The sequence below is a fragment of the Scatophagus argus genome, chromosome 15, assembly GCF_020382885.2.
Source record: "Scatophagus argus isolate fScaArg1 chromosome 15, fScaArg1.pri, whole genome shotgun sequence".
NCBI lineage: Eukaryota > Metazoa > Chordata > Actinopteri > Scatophagidae > Scatophagus > Scatophagus argus.
Window position 1 is genome coordinate 12,947,825 of NC_058507.1, and position 19,738 is coordinate 12,967,562.

The 19,738-nt window shown below is 40.8% G+C and overlaps 1 protein-coding gene across 12 annotated transcripts in view; it reads left to right on the forward strand.

Annotated features, from left to right (window-relative positions):
- The first annotated feature begins 29 nt into the window (after window positions 1-29).
- The window catches only part of ttll5 (tubulin tyrosine ligase-like family, member 5), a 45,852-nt gene continuing 26,143 nt past the window's right edge, over window positions 30-19,738 (forward strand). The window contains exons 1-18 of one of the 12 annotated variants that reach the window (XM_046412278.1): window positions 31-463; window positions 908-1,020; window positions 3,245-3,375; window positions 3,482-3,564; window positions 4,383-4,489; window positions 4,757-4,887; window positions 4,996-5,078; window positions 6,618-6,687; window positions 6,796-6,880; window positions 7,738-7,839; window positions 7,952-8,043; window positions 8,239-8,346; window positions 14,077-14,158; window positions 14,460-14,521; window positions 17,569-17,663; window positions 18,220-18,261; window positions 19,192-19,299; window positions 19,424-19,515. In XM_046412278.1, coding sequence (XP_046268234.1) covers window positions 962-1,020; window positions 3,245-3,375; window positions 3,482-3,564; window positions 4,383-4,489; window positions 4,757-4,887; window positions 4,996-5,078; window positions 6,618-6,687; window positions 6,796-6,880; window positions 7,738-7,839; window positions 7,952-8,043; window positions 8,239-8,346; window positions 14,077-14,158; window positions 14,460-14,521; window positions 17,569-17,663; window positions 18,220-18,261; window positions 19,192-19,299; window positions 19,424-19,515 — 1,532 coding nt within the window. In that variant the 5' untranslated portion in view covers window positions 31-463; window positions 908-961. Of the gene's footprint in view, window positions 464-875; window positions 1,021-3,244; window positions 3,376-3,481; window positions 3,565-4,382; window positions 4,490-4,756; window positions 4,888-4,995; window positions 5,079-6,617; window positions 6,688-6,795; window positions 6,881-7,737; window positions 7,840-7,951; window positions 8,044-8,238; window positions 8,347-14,076; window positions 14,159-14,459; window positions 14,522-17,568; window positions 17,664-18,219; window positions 18,262-19,191; window positions 19,300-19,423; window positions 19,516-19,738 lie in introns of all 12 variants that reach the window. The other 11 variants (XM_046412279.1, XM_046412276.1, XM_046412281.1 and 8 more) reach the window with 11 other exon arrangements.

Here is a 19,738-nt window from a genome sequence, read left to right on the forward strand (position 1 = left end):
ACATTTCAACTACATTTTTTTTTCTTGTATGTTCACATTTACATATATCATGTCGAAACACACACCAAACACAAATACACTGTATGGTCAGTCACGCATTAAACTGTCTATTCGTTTTTTGTAGACCCCGATTTTTCAAGTTCCAGACTATCCTTCCACTAATGTGCTGTTGGAGAACAACTACCATTATACACCGAGGACAGGGGCTTTTCAGTTGACAGTTAGTCTCGATGACTTCATGTCAGTGGTTACTTTAACATCCGCATTTGTTGGATGCAGTTCAAAATTTAGCACAACGAAGTACTGTGCGCGATTGCGCATGCCCCTTGCTCTGTTGCTACTCAGTTGTTGTAGTTACCAGGAAGATTAACCGCGATGATCAACTGCCCCTGGTGATACCAGCTAGCTAGCAGTTAGCAACACAGATCTATATCTATGGTTCTGCGGGCTGTCAGACAAAAAGGCAAGTTGACGCTGTTGTGTAATTGTATGGCATTAAAAAACGTCTGCTTAAGCGGTCTCAGTCTAAGCAGAATTTACCTAGTTAGCTTCCGATGCCTAAAGTAACATGTCAGTACCTAAATCTAATTTAGCTGACGCTTTTTTCGCTGGTTGTCTGGACTTAGTCTTAACGTCCGTCTACTGTAATTTTAATTGAAAGATAGCATTAATTCCACTACTGTTACAGGTAGAACTTCAAAGCAGCTGCTCTCGGCTAACTATGCTAAATGCGAAGCACTGTGAAGTACAGGACTGTACGAATGTTACAATTTGTTAGCGAGACTCAGGACAACGATTATTAATATAATATTTTGCATGCATGGACCGGCGTTGATTATACTTGAGCTGAGCTGTTCAGTGACATGTTTTTGCAGCCTGAAGTGACAAATGCCATGGTAAAACCCAGACAGTTGATCCAAAGAAGCTTTCACCGGACAGCTCGTCCAGTTTAACAGTGAAGATGCCAGCTGTGATCAGGGATAAGGAGGACTCTGAATCCTCCTCAGAAGACGAGCATGAGTAAGTGTTATCACAAGTGCTCTAAGTTTTCAGGCCTGAGAGAACACATAATAGCGAATGTGGTCAACAGCATTTAGCATCATCCCTTGAGGAATTGCGGAATTTAAATGATCTATTAATATTTACCTTTTCTGTTGTCAAGATTATGTTGTATGCTTTTGCTCAAGTCAATTTACTTACTACTTAACCCAGTATCACAAATCACATGTTTTTGCTTACAGTCTATTTATAATCTGTTCTTGAACACTTAATGGGAATAAGAAAGAACTCCCCAAAACAGCCTCTTTAACAAGGTGTTGACGTACACATCCAAATGCAAAATCACCCCAGAGACACTTCAGTGTTGATTAGCCTTTAAATAACAGATCTGTGCAAACCTTGACATTAGAGCAGATTAAGGACATCCTACACCAGAATGGTCGTTATTGTACATTACATTATGCCTATTTCTTAATATCTAATTTTTAACTTTATGTTTTTTTTTTTCAATTTTTTAATCACACACACTAATGCATTTCATTTTTTAAATAGAAACCGTATAAACCACAGAGATGTGGAAGATAATTCCAACAGTCCCTGCAGCTTGTGGATGTGAGGTCTCCATTAGTGTCAGTAGGGTTCTTAGCATTCTGATTCCCCCTAGAGACATTTTTCTTTCTTTTGGGCTGTGCCAAAATCTTTGTCTTTGCAACTTGCTGTCATTTGTTACATTGAGTAATGTAATTTGTGTAGGATTACAGAAGATATCCTGAGTCCTCCTTAATAATTTATGCCAAGATACATTTAGGCAAAATAAAGTCTTCAGTTAGTGTTCCTGTTGCATAATTGATGAAAGTGTAATTGAATGAGAGAAAGAAGGGCTTCTCGCTTTAGATCATTGCTGCAACAGTTGGTCTACGTTATTATGTCTCTGCCAACTAATTCCTTCTTAAGCTATACTTAGTCATACCTTAGTGAGAGCCACCAGGCCACCTGTTTTTAGTCTAATTTCCAAATCCTGAATTAGTTTGGATTGCTCAGTGTTAGGTTTTAACCTTGAGGAACGCAGTTTTTATTACTTTATTAGGGGCAGTGGACATTAGTTGACATTAACATGATGTAAAAGTTTATGATAAGAGGCAACCCTAAATAATGCAAAGGACAAGAAAGTATAGCATTACAGGCATGTAGCACGTAAAGACAAACACATGGATGTACATACAAACTGCACATGTTCAGGATGAAGACTGCATAGAAACACAGAGAGGCTTGAAAATACTTTTTGAACTCATCTTTTTTTTATTGTGTTTAATGAATGCAAAAAGAATATGATTCTGTTTCAGACATTCATGGATTCACGGTAACAGTTTTGATGCCTTTGTTTGTCCAGTAATCAGATCAGTAATCAGATTTTAAAAGTTTTAGCAAAAGCACCATGTATTGTTTGATCTCTCAAATTAGTCAGAAGTCCATCTAGTCAAGTGATGGGCTTGCAGTGCCTCCCTGTGGCTTTCTCCATCTGACCTTTTATGTGTGTTACCAGCTAAAATTCACACAATCGACATATGATGGCAACAATTTGGCATTTTGTCTCAGACCTTTCACATGTGGTGTGTATTTTACGTGAATAGCCTTGGTGGTTTCTGTTCAAAATTAGCAACAGATAAATATTATCCTAGTACCTTGTTTAAGGACGGGCAACAAAGCCACCACAGCAGAAAAGATATCTGCGCTGTTGTCTGACATACCTGGATACTTAATCTAGGGGCAGCAATTGTTTACATGCCTCTCCCCCTTATCAAGACCGTCCATGCCTGATTGAGTTCTACTCCATCCTCATGCTACCTTATCTTATTTTTAGGCCCAGATAAGCAAGCTGTGTCTGGTACTATCAGATATTTTGCAGTTTTACAAGGGTGTTTGTTAATCTGGCACATGGGTTTGTTATTTCCCAGCACCTCCTGAAACTGTGTGTGGTTCTGTCTCTATCTGCCTGCCTGAAACAAACACTATGTCAGGATACATTCCCTCAGCATTAGGTAAAATACCCCTATAGGCTAGTTCACATTACCCAGGTGACTTTCACCCTGGAGTTGATCTTTGTGATGTCATTCAGAAAGATGTTGTTACATTTTTCTGATGTCGTTGCATTTTTCTGTGTGGAATTTTTACTTCTCCAGATTATCTGATTTTCAGTTGTGCTGTGAGTCTCAGACAGAAGATCTGCCTGTAACGGTGACTTTAGTTCTTCTAACCATTTGCCCCCCAGAGACCAACCCTGCATTGCATGGAGTGGCCTTAGCAAGACTATCCCGGTTCTCCTGTTCTTCCCTGAAGCTGCTGTTTCAAAAGATGTCAATATCTGCTCTACTGGAGGTACGCTACAAGATAGAAAATGAAAAGTATAATTCAATTAATTCGGAGCCCTCAATAAGTTGTACACAAAGATTATTTTGCTGTACCATGTGTTTCATTTGCTCAGAACGATATCATATGGCCTTCAAGATTGTACGCACAGAGAGCCGCCTGGTACGGGGAATACTCACCAATCATGGATTCCATGAGGTAATGTTCTCTGCTAAATCGTGCAGATTTAAAAGATTAGCCTAAATCTTGTAAAAAGGCATTGTTTTTTAGCTGCATGTGCTATTTATGTACCTCTCTGCTGTGTAGGATAAGGGATAGTAGGGCTGTTTTTATTTCTTTTGACTGATAATACCGATGTCAAAGCCCCAGAATGCACCCATGGAAAAAAAATAAATGACCTCAAGAGAACATTAATCCTGTTTCATGAGGGTACACAATCTCCATTATTGCTCTTTCCAAGCAGTTACAATTAATTCCCTTTTTATTTCATTTCAATGCTTCTTGACTCCCGCTAACCCATCATCAAAGGCAGACGAGTGTCTACCGCAGCCACGACAGGGCCAAAATTTAATAGGCCTTTATTACAAACATCTGGCTCTCCCCTAGACACCGAGAGGCCATGTGAACTCTGCCTCCTAATGAACTGTTGGAATAAAACAAAACAAAACAGATACAGTAATGTAATGGTGATGAAAATCTGCAAGTTGGCCTTCCTTTTGAGATAATTTCTAAAGAGCATGCTGTATTTTTCCAGGTTAGTGGGAGAGTGTGTGATCTGCTTCCTAGATTTATTTTAGCCGAGCTGTCATATGTGATGGACATCAGAATATAATACTGCTGTTGGGTGACTGGAAACTCTGCAGAGCATATTCAGTATGAAGAACAGTGACTGTACTTGGTTTTTACTCTTTTTAATGACCTCTTTGCAAAGATCATCTGCTCTGTGTGTACTGGCTCTAAATGCTTTGATCCATCTTTTAAACTGGAGTCAGTTATTCTGTCTGTTTCTTTTTTAGGTTCACCCAAACAGTAATGATTTTAACCTCATGTGGACAGGATCTCACCTCAAGCCTTACATACTACGCAGCCTTCAAGACTTTCAGAAGGTCAACCACTTTCCCAGGTATAATGTGATGCTCAAATGTATGAGTGTATTGCCACTGTTTTCTGTGGTATAAATATCTGTTCTAAGCCCATCAGTCCAAACAGTGTGTTTGTTGGCTTCCACTGCAAAGCATTTAGTTTGGACCGGTGCCTCTCTGAAACATGAAATGAATCACGCTGTCAGGCACAGTGCGATCTATTGCATTTATTTTTGTCCTATCAGTGTTGAAGATGTAACAGAGGAGTGCTGGAGCATAATAAAACTGGAGACTGTGCTCATTTCCAGGTCATATGAATTGACGCGCAAAGACCGCCTGTATAAGAACATCCAGCGAATGCAGCAGACTCACGGCTTCAAAAACTTCCACATTGTTCCCCAGACTTTTGTGCTTCCCTCTGAGTACCAGGAGTTCTGCAGTAAGACACCTGATCCTGTTTGTCAAAACAGACCTCTCTTCGTGATAAGTTTACAGCCGTTTTAAACTTTATACACTTTTCTTCCTGTCTTTCCTGGCTCAATATCAGATTGTTTCACCAAGGACAAAGGCCCATGGATTATTAAACCTGTCGCATCTTCAAGAGGGCGAGGCATCTACTTGGTCAGCAATGTGAGTGATTCTGCCCACGAGTCATCACCCTCTAATGCAGTGATTTTCTCAACCTTTTTGTTGTTGTTGTTGGGTATATAAAACATCAGAAAGTAGTAAAAACTAAATATCATGGGTGTGATCAACATAATTAAACATTGCAATGTTGCTGTTACTGTTTACCCCAACAGTGTAAAGCAGCAAATCCTCCTATATCGGAATCTGGCTGGCTTTTTGAAGAAAATTGACTTTTGACAATTAGTAATAAATTAATCATAAAAATTTTAGATGACAAAACCAATGGCTGCTCTATTACCCCATTCAGACTGATGCAGTGATCCAAAATAAACCTGAGTTTCTGGTTGGATTGAATGGACCAACTTGCATTTATGTGGATGGGATAATCAGTGAACTTAATAATCATGTCTGTTTTTTTTTTTTTTACATGCTTTTTGTTTGTTACGGTTTATGGATCGTAAGCACTACTTTGCATGTCAGATCTGGATTAATAAAAGTGTGTGTCAAAGGAATAGTTTGACATTTTGGAAAATGAGCATATTTGCTTCTTTACTGAAAGTGAGATGAGAGAATTGATACCCCTCGCATGTCGGCAGAATAACTTTGAAGCCACAGCCAGCAGATGTTAGGTTAGTACAGGCTGGAAACAGGGGGAAACAGCCAATCAGCTTTTTTGTTTGTGTGTGAAATGTTCCCTCTGATTCATGCATTAACACAGATTCACATTAATGTCAAACCTAGTGGGAGTTAATCTTAAGCATACTTAGCTAAAAAAAAAACAGCAAAAAATACTGTGTGAACCGAAACAATCAGTCGGCCAGATGTTATTTGTGTGCGTGTGAGTGGGTGGGTGGGAGGAGGGGGTGAACAGATACAGCTGTCTTTGAAATAAGTATCAACCAACGTTTCAGACATTAAGTGTGGAGTAAATAACACCCTTTCAAGGCCCTGGCTTTTGGAGTAGCTCAACAAGGTTCTCACTCTTGGAAAACATATGCACGATTCTTCTTCTTCTCAGGCATTTTTATGAAACAGTGGAAAGAATGTCAGAGTGATATTTGGAGAGAAGAAAGAAATACGTTCATTTTTTTGGTTCAGGTTTTCTCTGAACTGTAGCCAGCACTGAGGTTACCCCCCTCCTCCCCCATCCCCCATCCCCCATCCCATTTCTTCTCAACTGCTCCACCTGCAACACATTTCAACCTCATAAATGACCCATCTCCCACCACCAGATTGTGTTTTTATAGGCTGTTATTTAACATTGACCCGCTATGGCCAGTGTCACTGCGGTCTCCAACTTTTCTTGGTCTGATGATTCTTTGATGTTAATGGTTAACAGCAGCGTCACTTCATCTACTTGGAATTCAGTATTAAAAGCTGATATGAATGAATGTATGGCTGGGTGTTGTGAAATACAAGAAACCGTACATTTGGCATGGAAATGCTATTCACACTTTTTCATTCATGCTGAGAGATGTTTGAGATTCTGTTCAAGTCCCACTTGTCCCACTGAAAGTGTTTGCATCTGTGTGTCATCTGCAGCCAAATCAGATTTCGATGGATGAAAACATCTTGGTGTCTCGCTATATCAGTAACCCACTATTGATAGATGGTAAGTTCGTCTGTGTCACGTAATTGTTTCACCTTAATTTGTAAGCACTGTTTCGGCACGCTGCGTAATCTCTGTGGATTACCCTAATGTTTTGTTCTTTTTCTACAGAGTTCAAGTTTGATGTGCGGTTGTATGTGTTGGTAACGTCATACGATCCACTCCTCATCTATGTGTATGAGGAGGGCCTGGCGAGGTGAGCTGTGTCGGGGTTGTTCCATTGTTTGTGACATTGTAATGACAGTGGTTACCTGACACTGCAGTATCAACACAGCTCTTTTATCTCATACCAAAACTATCTAGATTGATAAATAGTACTACAGTAAGAGGAAAAACATGTATTTTTGATTTTTGGGTGAACCGTCCCTTTTAGGCAGTTTTTCAGTGTTACAATGTAGGCGCTGTCTGTTTTGAGGGACATCTACTGATATTCACTCAGCGCCCAGAAGAGGGCGGCCTTTCTTTTCAGACCAGCCGCTGTGCAGTGAGGACTCTGAAACAAAGCTCCCTATTGTTCCATTTGCAGGATGTGCTCATCAAATGCCGCTGATTGCCTCAAAGTGTAATTGCACTGTATTTATTGGATGTTGATATTTAGAGCGAGAATAATTTATTAATCCAAGATAAAAGTGGCACAGGTGGGTCAGGAGGAGGTAGATTATTTATGGGACGACTGTCTCCTCAGTTCGGCCTGATAGGGGCACATGTTGGAAACAAAGTGCCACCACCCTCTTGTTTGCTGGCTTGATTATAATGTGGGAGCAATAAATCATGGCCAAATTCTGAATCCCACTTTTATCTCTTGACATTCCTTTGGGTTTTGTTGGTATTCAGGTACACAGTGCGTGCCAAGGAATTCTCATTATTGCACATGTGGCATCCACTCCTCTTAAACACAGCCAGAAACTAATCTCTCTCCCAAGTGCCCCTATCATTCAGTCAAATGTCAGCTGCATGAATGTAATCATTATGGCAGAAAGATATGTAGTGATACTGTTGGAAGGCAAGTTAAGTTTTCTTTTTCTTGTACAAATAAACGCCATCTGTCTACAGATTTGCCACAGTCAAGTATGACCGGACTTCAAAGAACATAAAGAACACATTCATGCATCTCACTAACTACAGTGTGAACAAAAAGAGCAGCGATTATGTCAGGTAACTTTTCTGGGTAATGACGATTCACTGAATGTTGAGCTGCTATGGGAAACTAGACTGACTCATCCTTTTGTTGTAGATGAATGTTTTGAGCGTATTTCATCCTTTTCAGCTGCGATGACCCTGAAGTTGAGGATTATGGGAACAAGTGGAGTATGAGTGCAGTGTTGAGGTATTTGAAGCAGGAGGGGAAGGACACCACATGTGAGTAGACCCTTCGTTTTCTTCACGTCCGCATCCTCTCATCATTGTCCTTTTTTATAATGTCTAGGCAGAGGTAAAAAAGTAAAATTGACCCAGTTTGCTGCTGCATTTGTAAACCCCTGCTCAGTTTTTTTTCCTTCAGATTCTAGGAAAAACTCTAGGTAGAAAATCATCTCTTAATTCTGTCAATTCCAGTGCTGATGAGACAGGTGGAGGACCTCATCATCAAAGCTGTACTGAGTGCTGAACAACAGATAGCCACCGCCTGCAAGATGTTTGTGCCCCATAAGACAAACTGCTTTGGTAATCATTTCATATTCTGCTTTAGATGTTTTTGATCCTGTAGGAAGTAAACAAAATTGAATTGCAGAATTCCCTTTGAATGAAATCTGGATTCCCTTTTTTTTTTTTTTGCTCACAGTGCAGATACAAACACACACTAGGTCACACTCTCTCCCACACCCCTCACATTTCCTTTCAGTTTCATATTCATTGTCCGGCAGTTCCTCTATACTATTTCTCCACTGAGCTGAGCTGAGGTTGTAGACAGTCATTCCTCAGTGTGGAGCCTTCCTGCCTGTTGCTGCCCTTTGACTGGCTGCCGGGTTGTGGAGGGCCTATTGACTGAAGCAGGAATTTGCTTCCTCCTCTCTGTTGCCATTCAGGTCTGCCTGATTTAGGCTGACTGTTTTCTTGGCTGCTCCTGCCTAGCAGCGGGCTCGTGTGAACTCCATTTTGGAGCCATTACCCGTGTTAGTGTTGGCACTAATTGTCTGCGCTCTCTCTCTCTGTCTGGCAGTCTCTCTGAGATTTGGGGTTTGAAAGGCAGCACATCAGCCAAGCCTCCCTCAGCACCGCTGTCTCTTTTTCACTCTCTTTTTCCTCTTGTCTCACTGTTTCTGTTTGTTTATAATTCTCCATCTCCTGCTCACACTCTCTTTCACCTCTCACATGTTAGAAAAATGAAGGGCTTTCTGCAGTTGTCACATGCTTCTGTAGACATAATAACCGCCTCCCCCAGTTGGTGGTTGTTTGGAGTGCATTCACACCATCAGACAATCGCCTGCATAAAGATGCTATCTGCACCCTGAGCATCACTGCCAGGTTGAAAAACAACTTTTGACCAGGGTGTGAATGGTGACCATGCAGGTATTTACAGGGAAATGTGGCTTACCAAGCTCCAACCTGGCTCTCACATACACCTCAAAGACATGAATGAACAGCCTGATGATATATATCTTTTCACAATGTATGGTAGTGAAATTCAGAAATGGAAAACAACAGTTTCGCTCTTATTCTCATTCATCCACTCCTTCAGGTAATATTTGCCGTATCCAAATGGAGAAAATGCTTTATGGACTTTCAGTGACACCATGTAAATTTACATACTGCGTTTTACATCAGCACATATAAAGACAACTTTGTGGTCTTAAACCACAATAATAAATATTAAGTATTTAAATCTAAAAATGTAGAGAAAGCCTCCAGATGACATTACACTAGTGCCATCTTTTGTGATTTTTTTTTTTTTTTTTTTGGCTCGGCACAGCCCACATTGGATTTGAAATGATACAGCGTAATAATGACTTTTAGCCTTAAGGTTGATAACATTAATGTCTGCTGAACAATGCTGAAACTTTATACATAAGCCTATAGAGCCCTGTAGGTAACGTCATTGTGTAGTACAAAAGCAATTAGGTTTTACACCTTTTACTAAGATACATAATACACTGTGGTCTGCTATGAACATGCCCATTACGGTGTTCCAGCCATATCAGTTTACTTTTGAATTTAGTGTAATTTTGTTGTCTTCAGATGCCCCCAAGCAGGTTAATTACAGCATTCACAGTCTGTCTACAGGATTAAGTTTCCAAAGAGAGACATTGACGGTTCCAGAGGACCACCCTCATCCTCTCTCTGTCTCTCGCAGTCTGGTCATGTTGCATGCAATCTCCCTATGAGTGTGTGTGGACAGTATGAATGCAGAAACATGTAGGAACCAGTGTGAAGCATGTGTTTTACAAACACACAGGTCTGTCTAAGCTTTAGGGAGTCCAGTCTCATATCTTTTTCTTGTCTCTAAAAATAAAACCCACCCAAACCACAAAGGAGTCATGTTCAGTCAGCTGTTGTCAGCTTCAGCTCCCTTTCTCCTTTTCCTGCACATATCTTTACTACTGTCCCACTCCTCCTGCAACCTGTGGTACTCCTGGCATTCATCCTGGAACTTGGCAGCTGCATGTTATAGTAAACAGCTAAAGCATCAGAATGCAGGGCAGAGAATACATGCGTGTTGGGGCAGTGAATGAGCTGATAAAAGCAGCCATTGTTTTATACGCTCTCTGGTTTGTCTGGAAGGGAGCCATGCAAGATCATAAAGCACATTATAATCTTAATTTACTGCAAATTGTTCCCTGCCATTTTAATGTCTATTAATGGCTTTAATACAATGTTTATTGTTTTCAAATGGGATTTCTTCCCTTTTCTCAAATTGCACATCCGTGTCTAAATGGGCATACAGTAACAAAATCTTTTTATAGCTCCTTAATGTCTCATGTGGGAAGAAATAAAAACAACAGATTTTTCGTTTTTACATTGGTAAGAGAGATGTGTGTGTGTGTGTGTGTGTGTGTGGGGAGAAAATGCCACCCATGCAGCTCCTTACCGCTGCCGTGTGATTAATGGACAGGCTTTTTTGCTGAGGGATGCTGATTACGAGATGTTTTGACTAAGATCTGATTAGCCAAGCCAAAGGCCTATTTTATTACACACAAAACATTCCACTTACTGGTCCTGTGTTCCACTGAACGTCCCTCATTAAGTGCTGAGTGTGGTTGGATCCCCCGTCTGTGAACCAACTCTCCCTGTTTTACATTTGTCAGATACTCCCACACTTCACTGCAGCACAGTGTTGGTATGCGTATGATGACAGTATGGCCGCTGCATAATTTAAAATCCGTTTAAGAATGATTAATGATTTGGGCCCTTCTGTCATAATGAGGTTATAGAGTGTTAACTGTAACTTTAATTTGTTGTCCTCAGAGTGTTTTCATGCTTGTGGCTCCAAGCAGTGCTCCCTACAACAGCAGAGAAACAGCTCAGCAGTGATAATTTATCTCAGAATGATGCAAGAGTAATTCAATTGTCCTCGCCTATGGAGAAAACACACATAAAGGAAATACTTTATCTTTGCCGTTGTTGTTGTGGGCCAGCAGGCTGCATGGCCAGGGTGGGGAGATCATTGTTTTTGGGCGTTTGTCTCTTGTGGTGAAGTTTCCAGCAGCGCCCTTCCAATAACATAAAAAAAAATGCTCTTCATCATCCCTTTTCTCTGTCACATTTTTTCTCTCCCTCCCTCTTTAATGGGTGTGATGTGGATGTTCGCTGCCTCTCGTCTCCTTGTCTGTGATGCTTGTTGTGGGCTCTCTGCGGGCACATTTAACTGCGCGCCCCCGGCAGCGGTCGAGCCTCAGAACAAACGTGTCTAGCAGCGAGCGGCTCGGCAGGCTCATGAGGCAGGAGCGGCGTCTGCTCCTAATTGGGGGAAAATGCGCGGCACATGGAGTCTGCTTGTCGGGTGCTGGTGAGGTGGTGAAACACCTCCCTATTTTCCTCTGTTGTTGTGGTGCCACTGGTGAGACACTGCAGACTCAAACCCCGCTCTCTGTTCCCTAAGACTAATGCGTAATGTTTTATGACACACACACTTTCTCCATCTCTCTTTTAGTTTCGATCTGTGTGTGTGTGTGTGTTTTTATACAAAAGTAGATGGGATGGGATAATCCTGCAAGTGGAAAATAAAATCCTAGTGCTCTGCTTAAGTGAGCACTGTTTAGCAGTGGGGGTCCACTCTGTTCTCAGAAGTTATAGAAGTTAAAGATGGCAGTAGCAGATTCAGTTGCAAGTCTTGGCTCGGGGATCTATGGCAGACTTTGTTCAGTTCCATCATGAAAATACACCAGTTTGGACCTCATGATGCTGGTGTATTTTAAGCTTCTGACCCATGTAATACAGCCCAATGAACAAAATCCAGTGGGGATTTTCTCTGTTTTAATAAAGATAACAAGAAAGAAAAAACATAATTTTATGTTTTCAGTTGATTTCAATTGTTAATCTTAAAGGGGTACTCCAGTGATTTAGTGTTAAACTTGGGAGCAGTCTGGAAAAACCCCGGATCCTACTTTTCCTTTAATGCCATTCGATAGCACCTTTTGTTGGAGTCTCCCTGTCTGGTAAACTCCCCTGTCTCTCGAACTCTGTGCCCCCATTTTGTAACATGGGTTATCTATTATAGGTCTCCAAATCCAAGCTGAGATAACCCTTTCAACATCATCATTTAACTGTGTTACTCCTCATCTTGTGTGTGGTTAGCACTGTCACCTCGCAGCAAGAGGGTTCCAGGTTTGAATCCCGTCACGTTTGAAACACAGCCCTTCTGTGTGAAGTTTGCATGTTCTCCCTGTGCTTGCGTGGGTTTTCTCTGAGTACTCCGGCTTCCTCCCACAATCCCAAAAACATGCACATTAGGTTAATTGGCCACTCTACATTGCCCTCAGGTGTGAGTGTGTGGTTGTCTGTCTTTGTTTGTCAGCACTGCGATTGACTGGTGACCAGTCCAGGGTGCCTCTCGCCCGTAGTCAGCCGGGATAGGCTACAGCCCCCCGGCGACCCTGACGGGTAAGGGGTATAGCACCTGGATGGGTGGTTGCATATGACCTGGGACTTGGGATAGCTCACTGTGCTATCTATGTCTAACCTAAAACTATGTGATTATCTGCTTGTTAATATTCTATTATTAATATTCTACCACATTATATTGAATATTTCAAGGTTTGACAAAAGACCCACACGCATGTGATGAATTAATTTTATCAAAGCAAAGTTGTGATCTAACAGAGATCTTTATCAGGCAATGGTGGAGATTTTTTTTTAACTGCAATAAGTAATGTACAACCTAATAAATTCATCCTGTTGAACTAGAGGTGCCCAGCCTACCATCCTTCAACCAAATCAAGCCATTACTCGCTGTCATGCTGGCTTTTGTATGCTTAACACTGGCACTGACCTGAGATGCCTGAACAAACAGTGCTGCTTATGGCAGCTTTGAAACCCCCAACCCCCCTGGCCTGTTCTCAACACAGTCTTTTCTTTTGAAGTGCCATTAGAAGGATTTTTTCTTCTGGCTCCATGGCTGGGCTTTGCCCTATCCCTGTAAAATACTGTGGTTTCCCTGCACGCCGGCGGGTCGTTGGCTTATAGGGTGACACTCCCCAGAGCAGAGTGAGGGCTTTCATAGGGCGCGTAGGCCAACTCTGTCACAGTCAGCCATCTATCATTCAGTGAAACGAAGGGAAAATTAGGATAGATTGGGTAAATTTTTACACAGGGAACTTTCTGACCACTTTGTAAAAGGCATTTCTTGTGTCACTCAGTGCTAAGCTATTACTGGAGTTAAATATATACGATATATAGCTTAAGGCTTTTCCAATTGGAACACACTGTCACATGTCCAGCTTTGTACTTCTGGTGCTTGTATTTTCTCTCTCCAGTTGGACAAGATACTAACTTTAGGATGGGATTGAAGTTTTCTTAGGTACCCATTGAAGTACCGTCCTTCTCGTTTATATGTAGTGGCAATATGGAGACTGCATAACCTTCCCTGTCATGAGGAAATTATTCCCTGTATGTATGAAAATATTCACAGCCACAGCATGTTTTTGATCAACCATGTTCTGTAAGCAACTTCATGACAGATGTTACGTGTGTGTACACAGTTAATGTAACTGAGCTAATCCCTCAGTAGCAGGCTTTTGTGATCGGGTACATAACATGCATGTAATCAGTTGCAGAACGGCGTAGGCTATGCTGCCAAATGCCACGTAACAGGGCTGTGATAAAACTCTTGTGACTTTGATAGCCTTCATCCTTAATTTTCAGTGAGCAGATCTCAGAGGTTTTTAATTCTGCTTCCCTCTGCTTACTTCCCAGTCTGTGATGAAAAGCCCCTGACTCATTTTGTGTTTCCCTCTGCAGAGCTTTATGGTTTTGATGTGCTGATTGACGCCAACCTCAAACCATGGTTGTTAGAGGTGAACCTTTCGCCCTCCCTGGCTTGGTGAGTGACACTGTCTCACTGATTTTAATCTTTATTTTGTTTGTTGTATTTTTTACCAATGCAGCTCAAACAAATATTATTTGAATTTGTAACCAAAAAGAGGTTCGTAATGATCCCACATTGAAGTAAATGGCGGTCACATTTTGTTTGTGAAAACATACCCTAATGTAGCCCAAATGTTGTTTTTCCTACAAACCAGTATCTTCTGTATATGCTAATGACTCAGCTTGCTCTTCTCTATGCGTGCCTCTGTTATAATTTTCATCTTTTCCTTCTTTGTTTAAAATCAACTTATTTACAGTGATGCACCCTTGGATCTAAAGATAAAGGCCAGCATGATTGCGGACATGTTTTCACTTGTGGGTGAGTGCACGCTGACAAAAAATGTCTTGCACAAAGTTTTGATTTGATTTGATTGCACTTTATAGTCATTCAGTTCATATAAGTTCACTGATTATAGGTGGATGTCTGAATTCATTACATTCCTAACTAACATGCTGGTCAGTCGGTTTATCTGTTTTGCTGATTAATTGGCACCAATAGGACATATACACAAAATCACAGTTATCTCATTGTGTACCTGAGATAATTTATGTTTAAATGGAAGTTAACTTTATATCAGACAGCTTTTTTCTTTTTTTTTATAAATTCTGAGCCTGATCAGGTTGTTGGAGCATGATAAGCAAGCTGCCTCTGTTCTGCTAGTGTAATGCTGATTACTCTTAGCATTATACAAGCTGAATGGTTTTTAACCTGGCAGAGGCACAAGTGAAATGAAAATTCAGGATGAGCATATACAAGTTAAGCTTTGGTGAGGTGGCAAGCCCACTCTGAGGCTGTGATATCCACAGTAACAAATCAACCATGTGACTGTCTCAAACGCGTCCCACAAGAGACAAGTTCATAAGCAGCACTCCAACATGAAGCAGTATAACAATCCCTGAAGAGGGCAGGAAAAAAACTTCAAGACGTTCTTGGTACCTGAAGCTAACTTTTTGTATTACTCATACTTAATAACTGAAAATAATTAAATGAAAGCTAATAATATTTTATTTGAGGTACAATGCACATATTATTCATTGCAAGATTATATAATTGGTGTAAAGATGTTGATTTTGGTAAAGCTAATATAAAATGAAAAGTGATGTAATTATGCTGTATTTTTTCCACTAGTCTAAACATGTAGATGCTAGTTGGCCTTTCTTTTAACCAGCAGGTTTCAAGCAGGTGGAGACAGTTGTCTATTGTTTAATGCTTAATGTTTTCCTACATTCCACTCATTGAGTTTGTGCAAGCTGCAGAAAATAGCTGTGCGGCCTCAGAATGGGAACTCCAGTATTGAGTGAATAAACAACAGGGTTTCATTAATTAAAATGAAATTAATTAAATAACTTGCAGACAGAATTGCCAACAGAGGCCTTAATTATTTTGTAGTCATTAAGCTTTCTAGAGAAACTGGATCCAACATGTCAAAATAAGGCAAACTTTAGCATGAAGAAATAAAGAAATGTCTGGCCCGAGGCAGAGATAAACACTGTTTATACAACAGTTAATTATTGAGTCCTCACACAGAAGAAGAGCTTAAAATATCTTGTGATATTTAAGACTGAACCAGAGAGAATCTCATTCCCTGACCACTACCAGTCTAAAAGCTTGTCTTCGTCCTCATAGATGAGAGTTAAAAGTACACATTTCGTGGAAAAAGAGACAAATACTAACCTAACTTTCACACCTCTTGTTTATTTAACTCCACTTAATCCCCTGATATATCCTTATTACCATTCACAGGATACATGAAGCCCACTGATTAATAGCCATCTGTACAAGCTGGCACCGAACCATTAAGTATGTCTGTGGTCTCAGTCTAATGATATTAAAGGAATGGCTGTTGTGTGTATATGTGCACGAGAATGAGAATGAGTGCACTCACGCATGTGTGTCTCAGCTTAGACCATGCTGTGGCTTGAAACCCTCCCCTCCCCTCCGGCTCATTAAATGAAAGAGTGGAGTCATAAATTGCCAGTTATCTTTGGACTGAGACGTTACTGCGGATCTGGGGAAAATGAGCAGTGGCATGTAAAACATAGCACATCTATTATGTACCAAACAAACTAAGTCGCTGTTGGCTGATAACACTTGGGCTCCATCCCAGACCTGTAAATAATGACAGCATTCCATTAGCATTCATTTTCCGCCTGTGTGTATCTGTCAGCTCCGTGTCGCCCATGTTTGTAATAATTGCTGTGTTTAGGCAAGAGCATGGTAGGGGCCTGATTCTTACCTGACGGCTTGGATGAGGTAGTACAAATAGCTTCAGGCTCCAAGCTGTCAATAGGCTTATTTCATCTCAAGAGTGTTTGCAAGATACAACATAAACAAATTTTCTTAACATTTCACTTTTAACACTAGTTAGCTTGGAGTGAGTGTGGGAATTAATAAACAGAAGATCACTGATTTAAATTTAAATGACTGTGTGGGACCATCTTAGTGGGAAATGGTTAACTTTGCCACCCTGTCAACTGCTGCTAAAATGTAAGTGTTTAGTTGCATAAATCCGCAGTAGAGTATCACTGTAAGGAAAATTGTCTTCCTCTCTTGACTAAAAAATCAAAAAGGAATAGTTCAACATTTTTAAAATTTAGCTTTCAAGCATATGTGAGCCAGCAGCCTGTTTGCTTAGTTTAGCCTAAAGAAACAAGGGACAGTGGCTAGCCTGCCTCTGTCTGTGAGGAACACATTTTATCTGTTTTACTTGTCTTATGTGTACAAAAACCAAAGTTCTCAAACGACAATCTGTCATTTTATGAGGCATACGAGCTGTAAATTCCCAGAGTCTCTGCTGGTTGTGTGGCAACTGCTCAGAGTAAAGAAATAGTCCAACACGTAATCCTCTATAAAACATTGTATTGTTGTTTTTATACTTTGGTTTTTGTACAAACAAAGACATTACATGTTAATTAGTGAGCTTTATAGGTTCTGGTAGGCAGATTTATTTACCTTTGTGCAGATCTAGGCTAGCTGTTTCCCATTGTTTCCAGTCTTTATGCTAAGCTAAGCTATCTAGCTGTTGGCTGTGACTTTACATTAATAAGTCAGATATGAAAGTAATATTGATTCTGTCATCTACTAACAAGAAAGCAAATGAGCATGTTTTCCAAAATGCCAAATTATTTCTGTGGTCATATTGGGCAACAGTGTGCTGATACATCAAAACATGTTTCTTTTCCTTTCCTGACCAGAAATTTCTGGAAGCAAGTATGTCTTTGATTTAGCATGATATTGTTAAAAAAAATATTGGTGCACTGACTCTGAAACTCTGATGCAATGTATGAAGATCATGGGAATGAGTAACATATTTAAGTTCTGATATCACTGATATACCTCTTTATGGCTCTTTTGTTTCCCTGCAGGCTTTGTGTGTCAGGACCCCCTGTCGAGACACCCACGCTCTGACCGAGTCACCCTGGACCCTGGCCTCAAGCACCAAGCAGCTCAAAGAACACAGGTACTGGATGCTCACACACACACACACACACGCACACATGCACACACACACACAGAGTAAAGAGCCAAAGAGCTGCGTTGCACTCATTCACCCTTCCTTGTGAAACATCCCTCTGTTGCTTACAGTACATTCCTGCCACTGCCATTGAGCTCTTTTCTTACCCTCATGGAAAATTCACTGTAATGCAAAACAACTGCTAATGTAATCACAGAGTTTGAGTGACATCAGTTTGTGCATGCTGCACTCTGTGGCTTATTGTTTTATCATTTCTAATCAAGTGACTAATGCTCTCTCTAGACCTTGTTGCCTAATGATGCCACAACAGCTAATGCACTTGGCTCCCTCCACTCGACTACTGCACCCTTATTTGGCACAGAACCTGCTGTAGGGAGATTACTAAATCAGACAGATTTCTGCTCCACCTTATATTGTGTAAAGGGTCTGTTTAGACATACACTAACAATGTTTCATTGTTGCATGTTCATGTAGTGTTCTTTCTGTCTGTATACGACTGATGCTCACCCACAACTCACTGCCTTCACCCATTGCTTCTTAGAAACCTCTTTCTGCACCAACAGCCACTGCACACAGCAGAGTGGTGAGTTTTTCTCTGACTCAGACATATTAATCTTCTTTTGCCTTGTCCCTTTTTTTGCAATTCTCTGATGCCTGTTACATTACCGGTAAGAAATTGCTCCCTGCTTTTTGCTTATTTCATTATGTGGCTTTCTATTCTTCATAGTGGCAGACAGCTTGTATTGATTCCTAATGCCATATTTAATAGAATTCTCATTACATTAGCGAAGTGGCCTCACTAAGTAAGTGCTTTAAATGCTGCAATGCACCACTTGACCCAAAACCCAGAAACTTTGTTGTACAGAGCCTAAGTTACTCAGACTGATACTAAACCAGGGCTGTCACAAGGGCTGCTGAAAAACACCAGGGGCCTTCAGAGAAGCTGTCCTCTCCTTTTACTCTGATTAGGGGCAACAGTTCAGTCTTTTTCTGAAGGATTATGCCTTGTCACTTTTTGGCTTCATCTGTATCCCCCCCAGCCGCGCCTGACAAATTAAATGTAATCCCCCACTATTTAGATGACAAATTCTGCATGTGATCCTGTGGGGTTGTGGCCCCGCTGTCTGGCCCAAGTTTCAACCCGCATGCCAAAGTTTTCAATCACAGCCTGGTAGAGCATTGCAGCCAGTCGGCAGCCAGGAGTGCCAGTGCATAATAAAAATCTTATTTTTATATGACAGGGAGAAGATGAGAGACAATATCAAGGTGTAGGTTTCGCAATTTCCATTTATAAATGAGAATTATGTTTCTGTGGGTTGTTTGTGAGTGTTTTCTTAACCAAACAGCTGCATGCAGCTATCCTTACAACCTTTGAGCATTCTTGAATTAATAATAAAAATTAAAGAACACGATTATTTTTAACATTAGCAAGTATTTATGTTGGAAAGAGGAATGCCACTACATGATTGGTGTTTGTTTCAAGTAATGCTTTCTCTACTCTTCCCCCCTGCAGCGGCAGAGGCCAGCATCAGCCAGTAACTCTGAAACGGACGGGTCGAAAGAAAAGCCAGGGCCTAAACAAGGCCAAGGAGACAGCACTCTGAGCCTGACTGCTGAGGAGGTAAGGTCTTAACAAAGGTAGTGTGTGACATGAAGTGTGGTTTTGTTTAATTACGACGTTATGGGAACCTGAAATTACACAAACTCCTTCAGAATATGTCTTTTATTTTCTTTCACTCAAATAGATCAAAGTGCTGAGGAGGATAAAAGAGGAGTATGAGAGACGAGGAGGCTTCATCAGGATCTTCCCCACAGCAGAAACATGGGAGCTCTATGGGTAAGCTGAGCCAAGAAGGAACAGACAGATCACTAGTAATCCCCAAGGGGTGTTTATAATTACTCATTATTCATACTGTCTTCAAATGAGGCATTTAGGCTAAATGAATCCAAGCCAGACCATACGACTCCACTTGACTTGTTGCTAATTGAAGCACCAGACTAAGGTGTAGCTACAGAGTCAGTATTGTTGAACTATGTGTATTATGTTCCAAGAAAGGCTA